This window comes from Chelmon rostratus, chromosome 16 (genome assembly GCF_017976325.1).
Source record: "Chelmon rostratus isolate fCheRos1 chromosome 16, fCheRos1.pri, whole genome shotgun sequence".
Taxonomy (NCBI): domain Eukaryota; kingdom Metazoa; phylum Chordata; class Actinopteri; order Chaetodontiformes; family Chaetodontidae; genus Chelmon; species Chelmon rostratus.
The window spans coordinates 25,226,930-25,253,043 of record NC_055673.1 but is presented as its reverse complement, the minus strand read 5'-3'; the positions used below and the strand labels follow the sequence as shown (position 1 = coordinate 25,253,043).

General features: G+C 41.4%; 1 protein-coding gene across 1 annotated transcript; it reads left to right on the top strand.

The window, feature by feature from the left end:
• The first annotated feature begins 269 nt into the window (after nt 1-269).
• On the top strand, nt 270-26,109 carry tpm3 (tropomyosin 3). The gene is made up of 10 exons (XM_041954682.1): nt 270-463; nt 3,016-3,141; nt 6,556-6,689; nt 9,535-9,652; nt 9,957-10,027; nt 10,845-10,920; nt 12,022-12,084; nt 12,295-12,364; nt 15,671-15,749; nt 25,521-26,109. The coding sequence occupies exons 1-10, from the start codon at nt 350-352 to the stop codon at nt 25,522-25,524; spliced, it is 855 nt and encodes a 284-aa protein (XP_041810616.1). The 5' UTR covers nt 270-349; the 3' UTR covers nt 25,525-26,109.
• The last annotated feature ends 5 nt before the right edge of the window (nt 26,110-26,114 follow it).

Sequence of the window (26,114 nt, the reverse complement as noted above, 5' to 3'; positions counted from 1 at the left end):
CTTTCCAGTGATTTCTTCACTTTAGAACCAACATCCTATGGAAAAGGCTAGACTTACAGTTGATCAAATTAAGGATTTATGAAGTATTTGAAACTGTAACATATGCAAACATATGTTGTTAGTATGCAGGTTCACTTTTTATTTAAGTCATGACTGTGGAGTATGGAGGAGGGTGCGGTTGTGTGGGTAAATTGAGTGGCTTCAGAGTGGGAGTGTCTCCTCCTCTGTCTTATAAATGGTGTCTCTGTATCTTTTAGTGTCTCCACCAGTTTGCCAGGCTCTCAGGTCATCCATTTGCTCGCTCTAGTCACTCTGTGTAGCCATAAAATCGAATTAAACCTCTGTCAAAATGGAGGCCATCAAAAAGAAGATGCTTATGCTAAAGTTGGACAAGGAGAATGCACTGGACCAGGCTGAACAAGCTGAAGCAGACAAGAAGGCGGCCGAAGACAGAAGCAAGCAGGTGGGTGATGAAAACAGATGCAAATCATATATCAAAAACACAGAAGAGCATGGTTCATTGAATAGAGTCATCCAAGTAGTCTTATCAAATAGGTTGAGGACAAGTAGTAGTTATCTGTCACTCTTTCAAGTGACCAAGACTGGCTTTTTCTTCAACTGCCTCATGAAGCTATTACTTAAAGTAATATCTAGCAATAGAGTGAATGGATGTTGCCATATCACCTCTGGATGGTATCTTCGAATTATTTCATATTATGGCTTTGGACGATGACAATCTGATCAGTCTAACAAAGAGTTTGTCACAAGCCTAAAACTGAGACTTGATTCTGGCCTATATCTGCATCTTGAAGACCCAGCCCAACCAGAACAAGCTGAATCCAACTAGAAACAATTCCAACCAGTGACCTAGAGTTACATTTTTGCTTTCGATCTTCCTGCTGGGCATTATGCATCTACTAAAAATTGGCACAGTCATGGAAAGACATAATGATACAATATGAAATTAATAAATTCCATTAAACAAACAAACCCCAATCACAAACCTAATACTTTGCTGGGTTCAAGTTGGGTAGCAGTCTGATTATGTTTGAGCATTGCCTCTAATGCTAAATTAATTAATACTTTAGATATAAAACCAAAACATAGCCATTTAAAGAGTGAGAGGAGGGGGCTCAACCTCAACTTTGTGAATAGGGGGCCGTTAAATTGCAAAAAGAATAGAATAGTAGAAATCCTGTCCCTTGTACAAGCTGGTTTTGTTTCCACTAGCATCTGTTCCATCGTGTATAATAAAGGACTTCTTTGTAGGATCTTTCCATAAAACTGAAAGATGAATACCGGGGTTTTCTGTTCATATTCTGAGAATAATTTGTATCTAGAGCTTTGGTGGCTGGTAGAATTTTAAAACCTAATTATTACAAAAAAGATAACACAACTCATGACAACTCAGACTGCAACGCTATCTACTGTGAAATTACATGGTTACTATCTGTCCTTTTCAAAAATTGTTCTGTTTTTGTTTGAACAGTAGAGGGTGCAATTATAGTAGTCAAGAAGACAGACTGCCGTTATCCTCTGTGTGCAAGCCAAGCACCACTAAAAATAAACTTAACCAGTAAATGAATATGAATGTGTTGATAATGAAAACACGATTGAGGATGCTCCATCAACTTTTAGAGTTAATATGTGGCAGCACCCCCACTGTCTGTCGTTACAGACAATCACCAAATATGGATGTGGTGGAGAGAGGGCGGACTGTCCCCAAATGTTTTTTGCCAATACTTTAAATCTGCAAGCAAGTTTGAACATAGGCCATGCCAGCCGTCTACTTGGTGGAGTGAGGCGTGTAGCAGAATTTTTACAGCAGTTCAACTGCCACAGCTGTGTTGACCACCAAACAGATTTTTTTTCAAATCTTACTGACCATTCAAAGCCAGCATTCACCCTTTCACACACACATTCATACACTGGTGGGTGTGGCTACCATGCAAGGTGCCACCTGCTCACCAGGAGTGATAACCATTCACTCACACTCACACAGCTAACAGATCAGGAGCAATTTGGACACTTCAACATGTAGACTGCAGGGACCAGGGATTGATCCACCAACCATCTGATTTGTGGACGACTGCTCTCCTGAGACATAGTTGTGGTACATCATAGCATAGTAATTACTTAGCATTTTCATCATTTCAAGAGATTTCATTGTAAAAGTACTTTTTGTGAGAAAGATCTGCTAACTACTGCTATTATTTTTAGCTTTCACCAGACAGATTGAGATAGCAGGATTATGTGGCCTGAGGTGACTTTTCAATTTCCTGGGTGGATTTTTTTGCTGTGTAACTTTTACACGCAGCTGATATTCAATCACAATGTTAGCAGACCACATGTGGAGGTGATCTGAATACATTTTGATCACAAAGTGTTTTTCGTCCATTTACACCTGGCATTAACATGTTTTTCCTTATTCAAATAGGATATCCAGATATTGATTTCATGTTAAAGCCAAGTGTAAAACTGATCATGTCTTGGATCCACTCAGGTGTTAGATAAATTGACACATAAACACACACTGGGACATGCTGCGATACAATGGGAACCTATCTGTTCCAGTAAGACTGAGAACAATTTGGACAGGGCCCAACTCCCAAGTTCTTGGTCAGGTCTCGAATACCAGGAATCAAGTGGACCCCTTAAGACTCATTGCAAAGCTAACTGAAATGTATTTTTTGGTAGATAGGTATTTTTATTCTTAATCATAGTGTGACTATGACTTGCAATAGGTAGGCTGCCTACCGTACTGCAGCAGAAAGTAGCTGGCGTTATTTACCCTTGCGACAAGCTGCTGGATTACTGGTATGGAGCTGTGTTCCTTTAGCAAATCCTGGAGAAAATATGGAGCTACTGCCACCATGGCAGGAAAAATAGAACACATAGTTGTTATATTCTAGGACATTTTAACCACTGTTATGCATGTAAGCAAATTATCTCATGAATGCATTTTGAACATGATATTGCAAACCTGCTAACTCTGAGTTTGACTTCCCACATCAGCATGAAGATGAACTTCTGCAAATGCAAAAGAAGCTGAAGGGGACAGAGGACGAGCTTGATAAATATTCTGAGGCCCTGAAGGATGCTCAGGAGAAGCTTGAGGTGGCCGATAAGAAGGCTGCTGATGTAAGTAATACAATTCCCAAGTGCAATTAGGCATTGTTTTTATTAATTAACAGTTTGTGATATCATATTGTCTATGCTTGACCAGTATTTCCAGATAATAAAAGCATTCTCCTTCATACCAAAACAAAGGTCCAGATATTCAAGGCAAGTGTTGAGGTGCCTCTTTGAGATCCAGCAGTTGATTGAGCGCCTTTTCTCTTTTCTTTGATTATTGCTAACTGATTAGGTGGAAGAACAAATGAACCTCTAAATTTGGTGCCTTCTCATGCTGACATACAGATTAGCCCTGACCTGTGGCTCTGATAAAAGCTATGATGCTGCCAGTGTAAACCAAGCCTGGCTGATTCCCTTCTCCCTTGCATTCCATTCCCATCATGCCCTGCATGGACTCCCCACAGCTGTTGGGGGGATTCAGAGCCTTATTTTGGCCATGATGTCAGCCACTCAACCTTGACTTAACAATGGCACCGGTCCATTTTAGGTACATCATCCATACCTCCTGGGTTACAGTATCTGCCAATTTTTAGTGTCTCTCTTTTTAGAGGATTTTGCTACTTAATACAATTAAATAAGTATACTTTCAGTTCTCACACATTTTGTCAGATTACAGCACTATTACTACAGCACAATTAACTTCTATGACTATGACTATGGCTGCTGTGGACCATCAAACATGTTGAGATAAAATCTTAAAACAAAGGAAAACAAACATTCCAGTCTGTTGTCTTCCATTTGTTTTCATTCTCCATCATTGAGTCAATCCAGAGCCATTGCTGAAAAAGCCATTTCAGAGTCAACATATAGAAAGTGCAGCTGTCAGCAAAGGCACTGTTTTTTCCTACAAAACACTTTTCTAGTCTTACAAACCACTTAAAGCACTGTACAACACAAGCCAGTATTCACCCATTCACACATAATGTGAACTGCTTATACTGCTCATAATGAGTAGGTGAGTAGGCAATATGCCACCCACTCATTATGAGCAGTACCCCCCCCCCCCCACACACACACACACACACACACTTATATTTACACACATTCACATCATCTTATATTTGTTACGGTGCTGGCACACACTGGGGATCAGACACGGGTTCAGCCAGGAAGGATCAGGCAGTCAGGGACAATACTTCAAAAGTGCAAAGACAACTGGCAGGGGACTAGTGGATGATTATACATATAATAATAAAATAGCAAACAGTGGTACTGAAAAGTATTGCACAAAAAAAATATCTACAGCAAATGGCAGTGTGGAGAAAATAAAGTGTACCGTGACTGTAAGCATACACACAGTGAAAAAAGTGAAAATTTGTGAAATAGGACTAAAAAAACTAAAAAGAACAAACTATACATAATAAAATATCAAAATAGCGAGCAGTAAAAATTATATACGTCCTTGTAATCAAATGCCGTGTGCATGGTGTGTTTGCTTCGGAAGACCAGCTGGCGCTCCCATCTGTAGCCTGTCCTGAGCTGGTTGTACGTTCATGCATTCATGATGGAGGGCTGGAGAGGCTGTGGCACAGAGCTCTGGCCTGGATGAATATCAAAAATAGCAAACAGTAGTAATGAGAAGTATTGTATTTTTTTTAGCTGTTATTGTACAGTGTAATGGCATGTGGCAGGAAAGATTTCCTGTATCTGTACCTTCGACAGCGGAGCTGTAGCAGCCTGTGGGAGAAGGTGCTCCGCTGTCTGTCCACTGTGTGATGGAGAGGGTGCTGATCATTGTCCATGATGGATAACAGTTTATTCAGCGTCCTCCTCTCCACCACAGTCTCAAAAGACTCAAGTCTGAGTCCAAGTACAGAGCCATCCTTCTTGATGATCTTATCAAGTCTGTTGTGTCGCTGGCTCTGGTGGTGCTGCCCCAACATACAACAGCAAGAAGATGGCGCTGGCAACAACAGACTGGTAGAAGATCTCCAACATTTTGCTGCACACGTTGAAGGATCTCAGTTTCCTCAGGAAGTAGAGTCTGTTCATCCCCTTCTTGTACACAGTCTCTGTGTTGGATTTCCACTCCAGTCTTTTGTCGATCACCACTCCAAGGTATTTGTAGTCCTCCACCTACTCCACCACCTCCCCTCCATAGTGGCTGTGAAGGCGTCTTCTTCCTCCTGAAGTCGATCACCATCTCTCTGGTCTTGCTGATGTTCAGCCTCAGGTGGTTCTGTTCGGACCACTCAACAAAGTTGTCTATCAGTGTCCTGTACTCCCCCTCCTGTCCCTCTCTTATACACCGGACAACAGCTGAGTCATCAGAGAACTTCTGCAGGTGACATGACTTAGAGTTGTACTTAAAGTCAGTGGTGTATAAGGTGAAGAGGAAGGGAGAAAGCACAGTCCCCTGTGGAGCTCCTGTATCACTGACCACCACATCAGACAGCCCGCTGCCCAGATGGACAAACTGTGGCCGGCCTGTCAAGTAGTCAGTAATCCAGGAGATCACTGCGTCGTCAACACCCATCCCCCGCAGCTTCTCACCAAATAGCAGAGGTTGAATGGTGTTGAAAGCAGTGGAGAAATCAAAGAATGTGATCCTTACAGTGCCTCCTCCACCATCAAGATGCATATGGGCTCATTGCAGCAGGTAACTGCAGGGCGTCCAGGAATGTTCTCACCTGTAGACTCAGCTGGGCTACTGGAGTAATTAGAGGAATTGGGAGCAGGTTAGTATGGAGCAGGTCAAGTGATGAAACTGGTGGGAAGTGTGGGTGTCTCTGCAATGACAGGAGAGTTGCTAACAGGGAAAAAAACAGGCAGAATGCATGAATGACAGAGAGATCAGGGAGGAATAGGGTGAATGTATGCATTTCATACTGTGATGACAATTTCATTAGTTCCTTAAACTCCACGTTACCAGGTAATTTTCCAAAAACTTGTCTTTTTCTTTCACTGCTATACCCCAGATGTTTTTCTAACTTGGAAATTTGAAATAAATTAGCATATACTATAGCATGTAACTATTTTAAATAAATGAACAGTATAGAAGAACAAGAACTGTATTGTTACCCATTTTTTCTTCTTCTGTTACTGAGCAACATTACTGTGTGCCATAATTACTCAAGAAAATAAATGTCCTTAGATTTTTTTTTAATCTTGCATATACAAAAAATACTGTTCAGGCTGTATTATAAATCATTATGGCAAGAGTTAACATGTATAGGCCAGCCAACACAGACTGTCACACATGTAAGGGTAATATTAATCACTCTCAATCAAACAAGATGTGTTGGTTCTCATCGAGGGACATGTTTTGCATCAGCTTCAGTGTATCTACATCCTCGAAGAAAACATTTTCTTTGACATTGGATTCAGAATAAATGTGTAATTGATGTTTGCATTGGTATTCAGAAAAAAAAGGATCCTGGTTTGTTTGAATCAGTCTGCACTATGTTTATCTGTGCTCAGGCTGAAGCAGAAGTAGCTTCCCTAAACAGACGTATCCAGCTAGTGGAGGAGGAGTTGGACCGAGCTCAGGAGAGACTGGCAACGGCTCTGCAGAAGCTGGAGGAGGCTGAGAAGGCAGCTGATGAGAGTGAGAGGTGAATTCTTGCTAACATTTAATGACTGTTAACAGCTTTGTGCATATATGATCAGTGTGAGGGATATGTACCTTAGAGATGGCTGACCATGTTTCAGAATGGTTTGCCCCTTTGCCCAGGGTCATTTACAACCCATTGGGACAGTAAACTTAAAGAGTAACTTAACAGCAGGCTGAAAAGCACTGCTTTACTCCCCTATCTAGTTAAATGTTTCAAGCCTGTTTTCCTCAGAAGTATGCTCTGTTGCACTTGTAACCACACCCAACAGTGATTTCACAGGTCCTGGAATACACATGTACATAACTATTATAAACCACTGGTGTTGAGTAACTACAAGATTTTCTGGACGTGTTAAGTTATCAGTCCTGATTAGGCATATGCTGAAGTGTTAAAACATAGCAAACTCCTCAAAAAAGAAAGCACACACATTCTAACGGCTTCCTGAAGGATTAAACATGACAATACAAACATACTATTGTGTAGTGTTCCATCAGTTTGCACAAAATTTAACTTAACTGAATCAATGGAAACTGATAAAACATGCTCATTCCTAACCTTGTTTTTATGGTAAAAGAAAGTAAAACTAGAAAAAAGTTACCACCCAAAATATGTTATTTTGAAGTTGATTTGGCTAATGTCGAAAGCGAACCATCTAAATCTTCCTCCAGATGTTTGCTAAAAATACAATATGTTGTCCAGTGTTTTAGCTTCTCCTCTCAAGCTAAACCCAGATGATGAATAGTGTACAGTATCACTGAACATATGAGTGAATGCAGCTTCTGAATGATCAGCTGCTCTGAGGTGAAGAGCACTGGGAACTGAGGTAATGCTAAGTGAGCAGTTCTACTCAAACAGCCACAGTTTGAAGAGTACAACTGGTTTTACTTCGTTCGGACCTTAGTGCCTACTATTGTCTTTTGCTGTGTCCAGGCAGCTGTGTTAAGCGATTGCCATTTCCACCAGGGCAAACATCACTGAACCTGCACAGCAGTTTATATATACTAACACATACTATAAAACTTCCTCTTGCTTATTTAACTCACCACTGGCCATAGCTAGATAACAATAGCTTTTACTGAAGCTTTCCACAGAGCAACTCTGTCAGACCCTTTCTCCTGCATTTCCTGCTTTTACTGAAGTGCAGGGTTCTTGTACCATTGAAAAGCCTACAGGTGGTTTGGGTTGGATGGGAGAAAAGAGAGCCGCCATGTGCCGAAGCAAAAGACTCCTCTCGCCAACACTCCCTGTCTCTCTTTCAGCCCTCATGCCTGAAAAAGCAGGAGGAGTTTTCATGTGGCAACCACAATGAACTGGGGGACTTCCATGAGGCTCAGTGGGGTTCTGATGAGGAAGACAAAGAGGAAGGTGGTTGTAGCTGGGGTTGTTACTAGAACTTCGAGGCTATCCCCCTTCACTGTTCCAGCAGTTTGGAAACAACAGACAAGACTTTTTTGGTCTTGGAAGCTGCAGCATTTATTAATTGACACACTGTAACCAATACTTTACATTTACATGGCAACTTAATTCTAACCTTTTCTTTTACTATCAAATTCATCGTCATTTCTCTGCTGCTTACTTTCTCTCTCTCACTAGCGCAACTAGACATGCTACACAACACATTATGCACTGAGCTGAGCCAATCTCTTGCTCAGCAGCCATTGACGACAGCTCACTGTGTTTTCAAAAACACAGTGCCCAACATGAGACCTCTGCAACACTGGTTTACCAGCCAGCGAGTTCAGGCAGTAAGAGAAGTGAGAGATCTCTCACGCTGCAATGCTGAGAGATTCTATTGTTCTGTCTGAGGCCCCTTAACCTTTCAACAATTGGTTGGGCAGATTCTGATGTGGGCTCACATACAACTTCAGTCCCTGGGAAGGCTGAAACAGGCAGCAGGGAACCTGTAATGACATACTACCTAAAGGTTGTGGAAATGATTTTGGCATGGCTCTGGTCAGCATAAGTGGACCTGTTTGTCTCATGGGACACAACTCACTGCCCTTTGTGATTCTCCATTCAGAACAACGACCCTCTGCTCCCATGAGTCACATTGGACAAACAATGGTACAACAGGTGCTTGACAAGGTGAGCGGGGAACAGACCAAAGTAATTCCGCTGGCCTCAGATTGTTCAACGCAAACATGGTTTTGTTTCATCTTTCATCAGCACACGATGGCTGTACTCATCACTGACCCAGCCATCCAATCACACTGCCTTTGAGGCTGAACAACTAGAGTAACACTTAAGACTCTGTCCTGCTCATAGGAAAGTACACCTTGAAACGGGATCCTTGTTACTCCAGCTCTTGAACCAAATGATGGTTCTCAATTTGTCACCGACACCGACATTTCCTCCCACACAAAATCTCATGAACCCACAAAGGCTGACCAGTCCATCCTTTCTCCCTATGTGCTTCAGCCTTTCCTTCATCTGCAGCAAAGGCCAGAGCAATTCAATTCATGTAATGCAATCACAGTAGCATTGACAGCTCTAATAGATTTGTAGCTATTTGAAGTATGTATTGCATAGTATATACATATGTGACATATCATTATTATATAGCAAGTACTCTACCTTGTGCCAACATGTCTATATTCAGTATTTGTTGATAACACAAACTATCAGTGAAATGAGGTACTTGCAATGCATATCATAGCAACCAAAGCATCTCACCTTCAAAGTGCTCTTAGCTGTCAGAAGAGTGTCTGGCATATTGACTGACTATTTTATCTGTAACGTACCAGTCAGTAATTATTTTTTGTACTTAGCTTCACACAGAAGAATAATTAAAAAGTTTTTACTTTTTGAAAAATTGTAAGAAATAAGTAATGATCTTTGTGTTCAGAGGTATGAAGGTGATCGAGAACAGGGCTCTAAAGGATGAAGAGAAGATGGAGCTACAGGAGATTCAACTTAAGGAGGCTAAACACATCGCTGAGGAGGCAGACCGCAAGTATGAGGAGGTGAGTTTTCTGCTGTTGGCCATTTGAATCTGTAGTGTTATTCTCTCTCCAGGTGGTGACTGAGAGAAGCTCTAATAATGCAGCTTCTTCAGCAACAAAAAACCCATCACACTGTAAGTCCTGCCGCAGTGTTTTTTTTTTTTTTTCCAATTAAAGCAGTATTGACAATGATACAGCATACATCTGGTGTTTGAAATGTAAATGGTAACGTGTTAAGTGACAGTGAGATCAGCTCTCAAACTGACTAGTCCTGCATAAACAATCATTCTACTGGTGACTATATACATATGATGCATTTGTCCAGGTGGCTCGGAAGCTGGTGATTGTAGAAGGAGAGCTGGAGCGTACAGAGGAGAGGGCAGAGCTGGCTGAGGCGTGAGTATCTAAGGTTCCACACAAAAAATATATGATTCACCTAGTACATGAAGTGCAAGTAGCTGGAAACAACTTAACCTCAGCCATAACGCTAAAATGCTTCTTACATGACCATTAATGCATTAATAAGTATGATGATCCAATAACACATAATGTACTCATATATAGAAACACACTGATAGGGGCCATTCTACATGATGAGCACTTTTATTTTACTGCTAATACTTTTGTAGTTCTGTTTTAGTTGTATTTTGATAGCAGGACTTTTAGATGGAATATATGTATACCGTGGTATTGCTACTTTTACTTGAGTAATGGCGTTAAATATTGCTTCCACCACTATCTCTTTTTACAATGGTAGCCTGAGGGTCCAGTCCAGTGTAGGATTTGGGGGGGGGGGGGCAGTGGCAGAAATTTACTATAATAATCATGATTATGTTTTCATTCGTGTACCTGACAATAATCATTGTGCTTTTATTACATTAGAATGTGCCTTTCATATCTGCATAGGGAGCAGGTCCTCTTCCATGGAGTATACCATGTTGCACTGCCATGCTTCTACATAATGGGCAAACCAAACACTGGCTCTAAAGAGGGTCTGTTACATTTTTCACATGTTTAGTAACCACTGTGAGCTGAGGCAAGGGGTATTCAGTTGGTAAACTACAATCTCAACACTAGGTGCATCTAAATCCTACACACTGGACAATTAGAATGTACAGTTATGACTACTGGTCACACTTTTCTCCAAACTAATCTCATGTACTTAACACTACATGTTTCTCTTCATCTTTCCCCAAAATTAAAACCACACAAGTAAATGTGCTGAACTGGAGGAAGAACTGAAGAACGTCACCAATAACCTGAAGTCTCTGGAGGCCCAGGCTGAAAAGGTGGGGCGAGGGTACAGCACTCAAACCAGCATGACAGCATAAATTAGAGGAGAAACACACAATAAATCGAGATGCCACCATTATACACCCCATGCTCTGTAGAAAGTATAAAAATGTTTAGTGACTTTGACTGAGTGGATTATTGTTAGGGCACAAATGGTAAGGGGGGGTGTCAACAGAGAAATAGATCCAGAGTGTGAGAGTTGTTGACAGCCATTGAGGAAAAACAAGCACACTTTCCAAAGACAGAAACATAGCATTGATCTTCTAATTAGCCTATATAGGTTATCTGCTATAATAATATTTCTTTAAAAGGCTCAAGTTTACGCTTGGCTTTAAATTCCCCTTTATTTTAAAAGTATTTTAACTGCTTATGTAACAAAATAGACCTTGCCCAATAAGAGAATTAAATTCACATCCTTTTGACTGGCTGTTTTCTTATCCACTTGATTACATGCATGGGACAATGGTTATCTCCATTCATGGTATTCATGGTACATCTGGATCACGTCATGAGTGAAATTATTGGTGAAATACACTGTATTTCCAAAAACGGCACAAACAAAGTTCAGGGTCCTATACCTAGCAATAAAGTTTAATATTTAAGATCTGCACAGTTACAATCAGGTTGCCTACTTTGAGAATTTATGCCAAAATTTGTTGACAAAATTGGGCATTAGGAATTGCATCCATATTGAACATTTATGTCCAGTGGCAAATTTCAGTTTTTTAGAAAGTAGTGTCACTTTTATGAAGCAAGGTTTAAACATTGCTTCACACATTAGACATTCCTATTGGAAGCCAGAGTATGTGTGGTGTTCATTAATGATGTGTTTGTTTGCTGTTCTTTTCGCATAACCATGATCCTTCCTTAACACTGACATTACTGTAGCTGCTTTGCACAGATATTGTGGAAACCTTTTTTTTTAAATGCTGGTCTAGATTGTACTCTGAAGAACTGTCCAACATCAGCACAGGCTACAGAAATGCACATGTATCATTCTTTTTTCTTTCTTTTTTCTTACTTAAGAAATTAATATAGAGTCACATGTCAAACTGGTTTCATATAGATCTGCATCTGAATATCATTTTTCACCACAGTACTCTCAAAAGGAGGACAAGTATGAAGAAGAGATCAAGATATTGACTGACAAGCTGAAAGAGGTGAGTAGGAAGGAATGACAACCTTAAGATATTGTAAATCCTCAATTTATATATTTCTATTCTAAATAAACATTTATCCTACAGCCTTAATGATTACAGTAAGATGTGTTGAGACACAAAAGGTTCATATTCCTGCATATTCTGTTTATTATAATTTGCTGGCCTCAAATGGTACCTGATCAGAAGTTTACTTGTGCTTTGTCATCTCAGGCTGAGACCAGAGCTGAGTTTGCTGAGAGATCTGTGGCCAAGCTGGAAAAGACTATTGATGATCTGGAAGGTACATTTATTACAGTTTTTCCCAGTACTCTTATGTGCACCCTTTAAATACACTTTAAATTCACCAAACTCAAAGTGTATTATGCTGACTTTTAGTAAAGTTAAGTACCAGTGCCTCTATGGAGATGAAAAAAAAATTGTGGGCAGTGTCAGAGATATTACGTCCTATGGGTGAGATATTCATACAGAGGACATAGACTTAATTGGCAGCTTTTTTCACCTTGGCCTCGGGGGCCCTGCACCTGTTATTTTGGAGAAAAAACAGCCTGGTCTAAATTATTGAAAGTTTTGACTTTATTTGGCAAAGGCAAACTAATAATAATAATTCTGCCTTTCCTTTCATGACCGCAAGCTCCCATGTGACAATGCATAGCTGCTCAGCCAATGGTTGTGTGCTATCTATATATCTATATTAGAATGTTTTTTCATTTGTGTTTCATCTGTTTTTTGTTTTAGTTTACCGCTTAAGTAGAGCATGCCATGTTGGGCTAATACATCAGCAATATTTCCTACAGTACAGATTGCACAGGGGGAATTGAAAACTGAGTCAAATCAAGGATAAGCTTTCACTGTCTTAAATAAGTAATTCTCAATGAATGCTTGCTCTATATCATAAGGAAATCAGTTGTCAATCTATAACCAAGTCAGCAAGCTTTAATTATGCAAATTGTCCACCAGGTGTCACAGTATGACCCATTCAAGGCTACAAAACTTACCCTCGTTCTTTTGTGGACAGGGTCTCCAAGGATCCCTGTGCAAATCATGGCATCTGCAAAATTATAGCATAAGTACATGCAATTAAGTGGAATATCAAACTTGAGCTATATTTTAAATTTTAGCATAATCCTTGAGTATGAAAACAAAAAAATAAAGACCTCCTGTTTTTCCAACAACTTTAGAATATTTTTCAAATGTATTACTGCCTCTCTGTAAATATGTCTCTCCTTTTCTTTCCTTCACCAATGGGTCAACATTCAAATGTAGGCAACCTGCAGGCCAGATACGCATTTAGATTAAGACACTGAGACTGATGCTTACACCGTGTTTCAAAATGAACTCAAATGCAGTACATCATGTTCTCTTTCTGTAAAGGTATGCTCTGGGCAGTTTGCATAACCCTCTGCAGTGCCTTGCTGTTGAGGGCAGTGCAGTTCGATGGTTGTGACAGGTGTCAAAGGTGGCATGGTAACACACCACAAAATATGGTGAAGGGTGACTCATCTAACCATGTCACTTCCTTCCACAGATATGTAGAACAGTGCCTATGGTTTTTGCATCACTGAATGCTAAATGTGCATTAATGTTTGTAATGCAGGGTTTAGAAAGAAAGAGAGAGGTATATGTATAGCAATGACAACAATAATAATAACTGGCCTCGAATAATAATAACTAAAATTGGAATATGGTTCCAAAGGAGGCTCTGCTGCTCTGCTGCTGAAGGCTCTAGATCCATTTCTACTTTTGGAGGCTTTACAAATTATAAGAGCGTGCATTCCAGGAGCACAGCATTTGTGAGTTAATAAGTGCCTCCAGAGTAGCTATATCATTAAATAGTAAGTAGTAAATAGTAAACACTATGGTGTTTTAGGGCCAAGTACAATAACTTTTTATTATTCCCAGTTTTTCTAAACTGGAACAACAATTTTATCCCAGTTTAGTGGCAGAAAATTGGAGGTCATCCAGGTGTTTAAGACATGCTTGAAGTTTAGTTAACTGATTCTTCTTTTTTGTTTGTTTGTTTGTTTGTCTCGCTTCAATGATAAATATAACTAGCGGGAGTGTTTCCTGATGATAATTCCCAATGGCATATACAGCATATACAGTATATGGTAAATAGAACTGGTCCAAGCACAAAACCTTGTGGTACTCTGTGACTAACATGGGCATGCACAAAGAACTCTTTAACATGTACACACTAAAACTGATCTAATAAAGAGGAAACTAAGGACTTATACCACCTTATCACAGTTCCTTTAATGTCAATTACATGTTCCAGTCAGTGTAATGGGATGTGACGGTCAGTGCTATTGAATGCAGCATTAAGCTCTAAGAAGAGAAGTACAAAAGAAAAGTCTGGTTAGGCAATTAAAATGTAATTTGTAACTTTAACCAGTGCTGCTTCTGTGCTATGATGTACTCTACATCCTGACTGAAAACCCTAGAAAACAATTGTTATGTAGAAAGTGACACAACTGCTTGGCAACTGCTTTTTCAATGATATTAGAGAGAAGGGAGAGGTCAGATTAAGGTCTGAACCCCTGTATAAAGAGCTACAAAGCGGTTTCAGAAGAGGTTTAATTACAGCTACTTTAGAAGTCTATGGCGCATAGCCTGTTGATAAAAAGAGACTGATCATCTTGTACACAAGTGCCAATTAAGGCTAAAACGTCTTTACGCACGCTAGTTGGGATGGGGTTTAATTGACAGGTTGGTTTAGATGTAGAAATCATTGAAGTGAGTTGGTCAAGGTCGATGTGAGAAAAGCAGCCCAAATATATATCAGGTTTAACAGCTGTTTCTAAAGTTCCTATGTTTGAAGAAAAATCAGTGCCAGTTGAGGACATTAGGTGATGAATGTCTGTAATAATCATAATTTTATCATTAAAGAAGCTCACGAAGTTGTTACCACTGAGGGCTATATGAATACTCTCAACAGAGTTATGACTCTGTCAGTCTGGCTACAAGAGAAAACTGGGGTTGTTCTTATTTTTCTCAATTAATGATGAGTAATAGGCTGTCCTGGCATTGCAGAGGTCCTTCCTAAATGTTTTAAGACCATCTTGCCTGGCTAAATGAAAGTCTTCCATATTGGTGAATTATGGTGAACACACAATGCAAATGGCAGTTTCACATGAATCTGATTTGTTAATAAATGGTAATGTAGGTGAATTCATCTGACTTTGAAATCATATGAAACCGAAAGTTGAGCTGCATCAAGATTCATCAAGAACTGTTTTTCAATCAAATCATATCACTTTGAGTTAAGATAGCATTTTAATTGTAAGAGACTATCAGACGTATTTGTTTGCGATAGACCTCTTAATAATAATTGCATTGCATTGAAAGATGTACGAAATATTCCCTTCCTGCATGTGTCACCCATGTGAATAAAAGTTTAGCCTGGGTTTTAACCAGGGTTTAACTTTCAATTCTACTGAATTGCGATACACTTACATGGGTTTCCATTTTTTCATGTTTCTGAAGTCTTTATTATCATAAATGCCTCATTTTCTACAATACTATTTTCAGCCTCTGTTCTTTTTTCTCCTTTTCCTTTGCAACATATTTTTTCTGTATTGACATACAGATGAGCTTTATGCACAGAAACTCAAGTACAAAGCCATCAGTGAGGAACTGGACCACGCCCTCAATGACATGACCTCCATGTAAGTTGTGATATAAGCTGTGTGAGTAAGAACTATGCTTATTGAGCCCTTTGGTGTTACATTCTTTTCATTGGGATAAAAATTACTTTGTGGTACACCAATCTCTCTGGCTGCTGTAGTTTCCGATATTTGAGAAGAAAAACGATCTTTTTGGTTAAACAAAAATAAAAGTTAATGTATAACATGTTTATTTAGTCAGATATTTAATTAATTGTTATATTTGTCTCTACAGCGACAGTGAAAATAGCTTAAGACATTAGCATTGTGTTATACTAAAAAGGAAAGGATCTAGACTTAAGAATATTTGACACATTATGGAGTCAGTTATTTGTCGGAAAAAAGGCAGTGAAATCGAGTCAAGGGTTACCACAGCAATGATAACTGTTGAGTTTAATGAAGTTATTTATTTAATGAGATAAATATTATCTTTACCATTTTGCTCCTCGATCTTATTTTCTTTGTTTTAGGGATGAATGATGCAGTTAAAATTAACATCACAATGTAATAAGAATACTTAAAGAGTAACTTAACATCAGGCTGAAAAATTGTGTTTTACAACTTTTTCTCTATTTTTTTTGGATAGCTGATATTGGGTCTGATTGCATAAGGACATGGGGGAGCTATGAGCAACTTTTTCAATTCAGTTGTATTTTATCTAAATAATGCCAAATCACAAGAAAATATATCTCGGAACACTTTCCATATAGAGCAGAGAGCCTACAAGCTCATAACTTTCATGGCAATAACAATAACATCTATAATAATAATAATAATCAAATATATGATAATATGTGTACCTATGACAGCATTTGTACAAACAGTATTAATATGATAGTATATGTATAGAATAATAGTATGTATATGGCAATAATAGAAATAGGACTAATAATAACAGGGCCATGGCAGCAGGTGCAACTATGACCACAGCCCAGGCACAGCCACAACCCATGGGAATCTGTGAGCTGAGAAAGCACAAGGAGTAGTGGAAAGAGTTAATAACATTTAATGGGACTAAATGTGTCCAGATAAAAGAGAGGGGAGACAGGAGCTTATTGTATCATTCAATTCAAGATTCAAGATTCAAGAGTCTTTATTGTCATGAAGCATGTCAATGAAATTTTCATTGCAACCCCCATGTTAGGAACAGATAGTAAGAAAGATAAGAAGATTAGAAAGAACAAAATTAAGATAACTACAATAAAATAAAATAAACCAACATGCAATAAAAATATTCGTAAAAGCAATTAAAAATATACCAGAATGAAAATATACTAAGGCAATAAAATATACTAAACAATAAACAATACAATTTGGAAGTAAAATGTGCCAACAGAATAAAATATACAAGCAGAATAAAATATACACAGTGAAATGTACCGACAGAATAAAATATACCAGTGGAATGTACTGACAGCAGTTGAAACATACTAAAACACATATAAACAGTAAACAATAAAATATACCAATGAAAATGAAATGTGCCAATATACTAAAATGTATATAATTTAGTTAAGTATATGTGTGTGCTTAAAAGTTAAGTACACAGAAGGTGCAGGTGTGGTGGAGGTGTAGGTGTAGGTGTAAAGTGCAGTGTGCAGTGGTTCACAGTTCTCACAGTCTCTCACTGCAGTGAGGGGCTGCTGGGGGTGATAGCTCTAACAGCTCTGGGGAAGAAGCTGTCTCTCAGTCTGTTAGTGGTGGTGCGGATGTTCCTGTACCGCTTTCCTGATGGTAGCGGTACAAACAGTCTGTGGCTGGGGTCCGTGGCGATGGATCTCACCCTCTTCCTGACCCGGCCTTCATATGTAGAGTCTAGGTCAGGAAGGGGGCAGCCCACGATTCCCTGTGCAGTTTTAACCATCCGTGCCAGTTGTTTCCTCTCCTGTGCCGTGCAGCTGCCATACCACACTGTCACATTAAGGCAGAGGATGCTTTCAATTGTGGCCCTGTAGAAATTGACGAGCAACCGAGAGAAGAGTCCAGCCCGTTTCAGTTTCCTGAGGAAGAAGAGCCTTTGTTGTGCCTTCTTCACCAGGCGGGAGGTGTTCATGGACCAGGAAAGATCAGATGTGATGTGGAGACCCAGGAACATGATGTTGTCCACACACTCCACCACTTCTCCGTCCATGAGGAGGGGGGATCCGTCTTCCTGGACCTCCTGAAATCCACAATGACCTCCTTGGTCCCTGTGTTCAGCACCAGGTTGTTGGCTGAACACCACTGGGTGAGCTGGCGTATCTCCTCTCTGTAGTGGGTCTCATTGTTATCTGAGATGAGACCCACTACTGTAGTGTCGTCCGCAAACTTCACGACTGTGTTGGTGGGGTGTATGGCAGCACAGTCGTGAGTAAACATGGTGAAGAGGGCTGGGCTGAGCACACAACCCTGTGCCGTGCTGAGGACCAGAGGGGATGATGTGATGTTCCCTATTCTCACCACCTGAGGCCTGTTGGTGAGAAAGTCTCAGATCCAGTGGCACAGAGACGCAGGCAGACCCACTGCGTGTAGCTTCAGCGCCAGCTTGTCTGGGATGACGGTGTTAAAAGCTGAGCTAAAGTCTACAAATAGCATCCTGACGTAGGCTGCTGCAGGTGGGTCAGGGCTGTGTGCAGGGTGATGGAGACAGCATCCTCTGTGGACCGATTCCCTCTGTAGGCGAATTGAGGGCTGTCTAGGTCCGAGGGGATGAAGCCTCTGATGTACCTGAGAATAATCCACTCAAAGCGCTTCATGATTACCGGGGTCAGAGCAACAGGCCGGTAGTCATTCAGGCAGGTGATGGATGTCTTCTTCGGCACCGGAATGATGGTGAAGGACTTGTGGCACTTAGAAACCGTAGACAGCTGCAGGGACAGGTTGAAGATGTCCAGGAACACTCCTGCTAGCTGGTCAGCGCATGTCCTCAAAGTCTTGCCTGACACCTTATCTGGTCCTGTAGCTCTGCGGGTGTTGATCCTCCTCAGGGTGGATGTCACCTGGTGCTGCTGCAGGACGAGGGGCTGGTGCTGCTCCTCCAGCCGGGGTAGGTGTGTGACTTCTCTGCTGCCTGATGTGTCGAAGCGGGCAAAGAACCTGTTTAAGGTGTCAGGCAGGGTGGGGTCGTGGCTGGCAAGCTGAGTGTTTCGGCTTGTAGTCCGTTATGGTTCTGATGCCTCTCCACATGTTCTGGGGGTTGTTGTTATTTAAGTGATCTTCAATTTTGTTTTTGTACCGGAGCTTGGCCTGCTTGATTCCTTTCTTCAGCTCTGCTTGAGCCCTGCCAGCCTGTCACCAGCTCTGTAGGCAGTATCCTGGGCTTTCAGCAGGGACCGCACTGTGCTGTCCAGCCATGGTTTCTGGTTGGGAAACACTGTGATGGTCTTGACTGGGATGACAGCATCAGTGCAGAACTGAACATAGGACAAAACAGATGATGTGTACTCCTCAAGGTCTGCCTCTTCTCTCAACACAGTCCAGTCTGTCAGCTCAAAGCAGTCCTGAAGTGCAGAGGAGGCCTCCTCAGTCCATATCTGTACTGTCCTGGTGGTTGGCTTTGTTCTGCAGGCCAGAGGCTTGTCGGCAGGAATGAGTTTCACTGAGATGTGGTCTGACATGCCCAGGTGTGGAGCTGCTACAGCCTTGTAAGCAGCAGGGATGTTGCAGTAAACTTGATCTAAAATGTTACTGTCTCTGGAAGGAAACTTTATGTACTTGTGAAATTTGGGAAACACCACCTTCAGTTCAACGTGATTAAAGTCCCTTGCCACAATCACAGCCGCCTCCAGGTTGTTGTTCATCTGCCCGCTGATTAGGCAGTACAGCTCCTCTAATGCTAACTTAGCATTTGCCCGTGGTGGGATGTAAGTGGCCACAATAACAATGTACTAGAGTTCTCTAACCAGCTTGAACGGTCGGCGTTTCACCGCCAGGTATTCCAAATCAGGAGAGCAGAACGTGCTGACGGTGCGTGTGGCTGTACACCAGGCATTGTGTACATACAGCGCCAAGCCTCCGCCTCTGCTCTTACCTGAAGCTGCAGTCCTGTCCGCCCGGAACAGAGAGCGCCCCGCTATCTCCACCGCTGCGTCCAGGATGTTGTCGTCCAGCCAGGTCTCTGTGACAACGGTAACACAGCTGTCCATCCGGCGAGAGACTATCCTATCCACCAACACCAACACCGGACCTCAGCAACTAAAGAGGAAAACAAAAGGAAATTAGTGGGGTCACAACAAAATTCAATGAACAGAAATATCCAAAACTTATATGCAAATCAGCAACTTAACAATACAAACTACTAACCACAAATGAAAGAAATAAAGACAAATACTAAAAGAATAAACCTTTGCCCAACCAAAATATCAAAACCAAAGAAATTAAATAACTAATTAAGCAGACAGAGAAACTGAATAAAGTAATGAGAACAAAAATGAAAGAAACAAATGTGGAGAGGATCTAACCCCACTATTGAGTCACTTCATTAAAATAGGTGCATTAAATGCCAATTAAGACCTTGGTGCAAAGCAAAAGCATGAAAAGCACAACAGAAAACACAACAACTGTAGCTCTGGCGATGTGTCCCTTTAAACCTGCCGCACCCGATCAGCTGATGCCAACGTCACTCGCACATGGTTCAGCAAACGACGCTCATACACTCTTGGGCGGCTGGGATCTGAGGACCTGACAAATCATCATCTACACATTCACACATGCTTACAACAATTAGGAATGCTGGAGGCTACATACTGTTAGCAGGGTTGGCTGGATATGACACACCAAACTGGCGTTCACCTACGATCATGCAGTCATGAGTAACAGTTACAGAGAGGGAGAGAAACTCACCGCAGCAGGCCATCTAGGTGACACACACACAGGAGTCTCTGGAAGCCCCAAGTCAGCCGCTCTGCATGACACACAAATATCAACTCCCTGCCACATGAGCCAAAAGCAGCAGGTGAACAGACAAACCGCATTACCTGTCCACGCGGTCCGACCCGGAAATGACGTCACCGTCAGGAGCAGCGAGAGAGAACTGGCCGGGAGGGATTAACCCCTTTTATAGAACGGTATAGAAGGGTGTGGAGGAACAATGCGGTTTTCGTCCTGGTTGTGGAATACTGGACCAGCTCTACACCCTCCGCAGGGTGCTTGAGGGTTTGTGGGAGTTTGCCCAACCAGTCCACATGTGATTTGTGGACTTGGAGAAGGCATTTGACCGTGTCCCTCGTGGCATTCTGTGGGAAGTATGGAGTCCGGGGCTCTCTGTATGACCGGAGCAGGAGCTTGGTTCGCATTGCCGGCAGTAAGTCAGACCTGTCCCCAGTGCATGTTGGACATGCTGTACATTACTTTTTAGGGACAGAATTTCTAGGCGCAGCCAGGGGCCAGAGGGAGTCTGGGGACCACAGGATCTCATCTCTACTTTTTGCAGATGATGTTGTCCTGTTGGCTCCTCCGAACCAGAACCTCCAGCATGTGTTGGGGCGGTTTGCAGCCGAGTGCGAAGCGACTGGGATGAGAATTAGAACCTCCAAGTCCGAGGCCATGGTTCTCAACCGAAAAAGGTGGCTTGCCCCCTCTGGGTTGGAGGAGGGTTCCTGCCTCAAGTGGAGGAGTTCAAGTATCTTGGGGTCTTGTTCACAAGTGAGGGAAGGATGGAGCATGGGATTGAAGGGTGGATCGGTGCGGCGGCAGCAGTAATGTGGTCGTTGTACTGGTCTGTCGTAGTGAAGAAGGAGCTGAGCCGAAAGGCAAAGCTCTCGATTTACCAGTCAATCTACGTTCCTACCCTCACCTATGGTCATGAACTTTGGGTCATGACCGAAAGAACAAAATCTTGGATACAAGCGGCTGAAATGAGTTTCCTCCGCAGGGTGGCGGGGCGATCCCTTAGGGATAGGGTGAGGAGCTCTGTCACTTGGGAGGAGCTTAGAGTAGAGCCGCTGCTCCTCCACGTAGAGAGGACCCAGCTGAGGTGGCTCAGGCATCTATATATTGGATGCCTCCTGGACGCCTTCCTGGAAGGGTGTTCCGGGCATGCCCCACCGGTAAGAGGCCCCAGGGAAGACCCAGGACACGCTGGAGGGACTATGTCCCTCGGCTGGCCTGGGAACGCCTCGGGGTCCCCGCGGAAGAGCTGGAGGAAGTGTCTGGGGAGAGGGAAGTCTGGGCATAACTGCTTAGACTGCTGCCCGATAAGTGGAAGAAGATGGTATGGTATCTGCACAGTAGCCTCTTGAGATTGCTTCGGAAGTTATTGATGCATGTTTCAGTAGGTAAGATTCATCACCTGGTAAAGAAGCGCAATTAAGGGCAAAATTATTAAAGCAGCGTGGTTGGGATGGGGTCTAAGAGACAGGTTGAAGATTTAGATGAAGAAATCATTGAAGTTAGTTGGTGAAGTCTAAATACTGCATATCTCAGGTTTAACAGCTATTTCTAAGGTTTCTGTGTTTGAGGGTAAACAGGTGCCAGTGGAGGGCAAGAGGTGATGTATTTTGTCTATAATAATTATAATTTTATCAATGAAGAAGCGAATGATGTAACCCATGGCTCAGGAGAGTTATGACTTTCTGTTAACCTCCTTTGTTCTGCTATTAACTTTCTTTTTTAAGAGGGTCAGTAGAGTCGACTGTCACACGCAGTTACCCTGCAGCACTACGATCAACAACAACAAGATCAACAAGATGATCAGTTTGGGAGGAACTGAAATTAGCATGGTAGTCATCTGTTATATTTAGGCATGGTATTTAATTAAATGCTGATGGAATCACTTTCTTGAATTTAGCTACAGCACTATCAGATAGACATCCAGCATTGGAACTTTGCTGAATGGCATGTAGTCCAGAACGAGGAATTAAAAAGTTATTAAATGATGGTTCAATAAAAGAGGATTCTGAGAAGAGGCTATTCCAGAGGTCATCAAATCTAATAATGAGGTAAACACAGTACTATAGCCATTATTACTGACATCCACATGAATATTAGAATTACTTACAATTATTACTTAATCTGTTTAAGGTCTAAACTTGATAAAAACTTTGAATTCAGATAAAATTCAAAACACAGACCAGGAACATAGTACACTATAACAGATGGAACTGGCTGGAGTGGTTTCCAGGCTGGCTGTGAAAGACTAAGAACAAGGCTTTCGAATGCTTAATAATTGAGTTTAGGTTTTGGGTTGATTAATAGGCTTGAGTCAAAAATGGATGCCTCTAGGAATGTGACTACTGACATGACTGGGGGAAGTATTTTCATTTAGGCTAACACACACAGACACAGCTTTCACAGAGACCACCCAGACGCCGATGGACAGGGGCAGACTCCGCACTTAATGCAGAGCCACCCAAGTCCCTCAGGCCCAGGCGGCCTCCAAGCAACGGCCCCCGTGGGCAGACCGGGCATACACCCCAGTGTGGAGGCCCCCACATGAGGAAACACTGAAGCTAGAAATTAAAAGACTAAAGAAAAAATAAATAAATAGATAAATAACCAAATAAATTAAAGATAAAAGCAGGTATAATGCACAAAAATTAGAAGCTTTAAGAAAGTTAAAAATGTAGAGGAAAAATAGACAAATAAATAACTAATAAATAGTAAGTAATAAATAAAAGTAATAAGATTTTAAGATGTAATACTGATAAAGTGCATAACTAAGAACAAGTCATAAGAAATATAAGAAGTAAAAATAGACTAATAGAAGAATTCAAAGTTTAAAAGAGATCAGTTAAAGGCCAAACCAAAAAGGTGAGTCTTGAGCCTCCTTTTAAAAACATCAACAGTCTCTGCAGTCCTGATGCTCTCCAGCAGGCTATTCCATAGTCGAGGGCCATAATGGCTGAATGCAGTCTCCCCGTGGGTTTTTGTATTAACTCTCGGAATAATTAAAAGTCCAGTGCCGGAGGACCTCAGGACCCGCGAGGGTTGATATGATAAAAGCATGTCAGATAAATAAGTGGGCCCAAGACCATTAAGACATTTAAAAACTAATAAAAGAACCTTAAAGTCTTAGAGTCTACATTTACATTTAATGCTTCTGTCTTTTAGTTTTGCAGTGGTGTTAATTTTTATTATGTATGTATGTATGTATTTATGTATAACTCCTCTTCTGTTTACTTCTGTTTCAACAATAATTTTAGTGACCTCCATTTGGTGTAATCTGGTGTCGCTGTCACCGATGTCAAGAACAACTTACTGCATTATGTTTATCCTTAGCCAGCAGTTTCACATCGGATTCAAAGTCACCCGCTCTGGCTCCAGGAATACTTTTGACTATGGTAGCCGGTGTTTCTCAAATAGAGCTGCCAATTATCAGAGCTGGTCTCTCAGGGTGTGTTCTGCTGAGTGCGGAGAATGTTTTTGAAACATGAACTGGTTGGTGGTGAAGGGCTATGCTTCCTTTGGACAGTCACCCAGCCTCCCTGGTTTCCCAGCTGCTTGGGAGGTGCTGAGAGGTGGCTAGCAGGAGCTACACTTGGTCGGTCTGCACCAGCTCCTGAGGCCTGGCTAAGTAATGGAGCGATTGAGTTTTCATTGTTCGCAGCAATGCTTCCAATTTACTAAGCCTCACCTTCAACCTGACAACTAAACTACATTTAGTACATGTATCCAATATCACTATATCGCTAAGAGCTAAATCCATACATCTGACACACCGAGCAAGAGACAGCAGGACAGTGAGAGGGAGAGAGAGAAACCACCGGTAACTGCTTAGATAAGGCAGCTAGCAGAACAGACAAGCGTGTAAACAACACTAGGATTAGCGAGGACGTCACTAAAAGACGGAACTTGCTAAATGCATATCTCACGCACCCCATGCAGCCCATGCAACTTTGTCCTTACTGTAGCAGCGTAGTGAGGTATGTGATCAGATCAATCAAATATCAAATATATGTCAGATTAAGCATGATCAGGGGTAAACTGATGTTTAAAGTGCTGACCACTTTTAGTTGTGGTATGTGAGGCCATGTAGGGTCAGATCAGGAAAAGATAAACCATAGGTGGTAAAGATTATAGAGGGGGCTATTAGGACTAAATTTTCTATAGATATAGACATAGATTGTCACAAAGGAGAACATTCCTCAGTGGGACAATGCCCAGAGCATGATCTGGTCTTTGAGATAGGAAAGATTTGGGTGGAGTTAGACAAAACGCCATGCTATATATTGTGTTGTCTGTATGTTCAGGGCAGAGTCTTCTGATCTGACCCTGAAGCTCTCTCGGATGGCCGGCATCTGATCTGATACTGCTTGTAAATAAAGGTCTCTTCAACTCAAGCTTGTATCAGCGTAGTTATTCCTACATCATCATCATACCACTGCTTGGCAGGACCTGTCTGATAAACTTCAGTAGCTTTGAGTTTAACGCCCTTTGCTGCATGTCATCTCTACTCTCTTCCTCCTTTCCTGTATCTCTTCAGCTGTGATATCAAATAAAGGCAAAAGGTCACACAAAATAGTTAAAGAAAAAAAGTTTCTCCTTTCATTCATTATGACACAGATAGTTAATCCAAAAACATAATTTCTGTGCATGCTTGAGCATTAATTGTAAATCACTTTAGTGAAATGGGCCCCTGGTTAAGATAAGATAAAATAAGATAAGATAAAATGGACTTCATTAATCCCCAGATGGGGAAATTAGAGTGTTACAGGCAGCAAGCAATAGAAATAGCAATAGCAAAACAAAATAGAAAATAAGACTGACACAGGAGGACTGAAAAACTTGAATGACATTCCACTGACTTGTTGTATTGCTTGCACTACTAATATGTGTCTCAATTTTTTGTACTTTCAGCTAAACGTCCAGAAGCTCAAACATCCTGTCAGGTTGTGGGTTCAAGACTCTGCCTTTTGCTGCTGAACATCATGTCTTGGCTCAACTTCTTTCTCTGTCCCTCCCCATCTTCCCTCCAGTTTATTCTGTCTCAGTGCATCTGCTGAACGTGCTTCTTTTCAATCACCATTGTTCACTGTATGTTTTCTGTTTAAGGACACTTTGTCTAATTTCGCTTTACTTCTGTATCAACTTTGTTCTGTACCAGTGTTAAACAATGGAGGGGAGAAATGCTTAAGTTAATGCATCTGTGTCTATGGCTGTTTGTGGCTATTTTACCATTAAAAAAGCACTTTAACAGTAGTTTAAAGTATTCAGTCCTTACAGAATCTTGCAGATTTTTATGTGATTATTGAAGCCCCAAATGACTGAAATTGCTGCAGCTTTTGAGACAACACACACACACACACTGATGTACAGCATCAGGAGCAAATTGGCATTCAGTATCTTGCCCAAGGATGCTTCGACATGTAGGCTGCCAAGGCCAGGGATTGAACCACCGCAAATTGTTTGATGAGCTTGTCCCAATGTACAATAAATTCCTGTGAGTTCCTG

Excerpts from the sequence above, each read along its gene's own strand:
- tpm3 (XM_041954682.1), top strand. The coding sequence starts at position 350 with ATGGAGGCCATCAAAAAGAAGATGCTTATGCTAAAGTTGGACAAGGAG. Across the intron at positions 10,921-12,021 it reads TGGAGGCCCAGGCTGAAAAG|TACTCTCAAAAGGAGGACAA; the intron begins GTGGGGCGAGGG and ends TTTTCACCACAG. Across the intron at positions 12,085-12,294 it reads TGACTGACAAGCTGAAAGAG|GCTGAGACCAGAGCTGAGTT; the intron begins GTGAGTAGGAAG and ends TTGTCATCTCAG.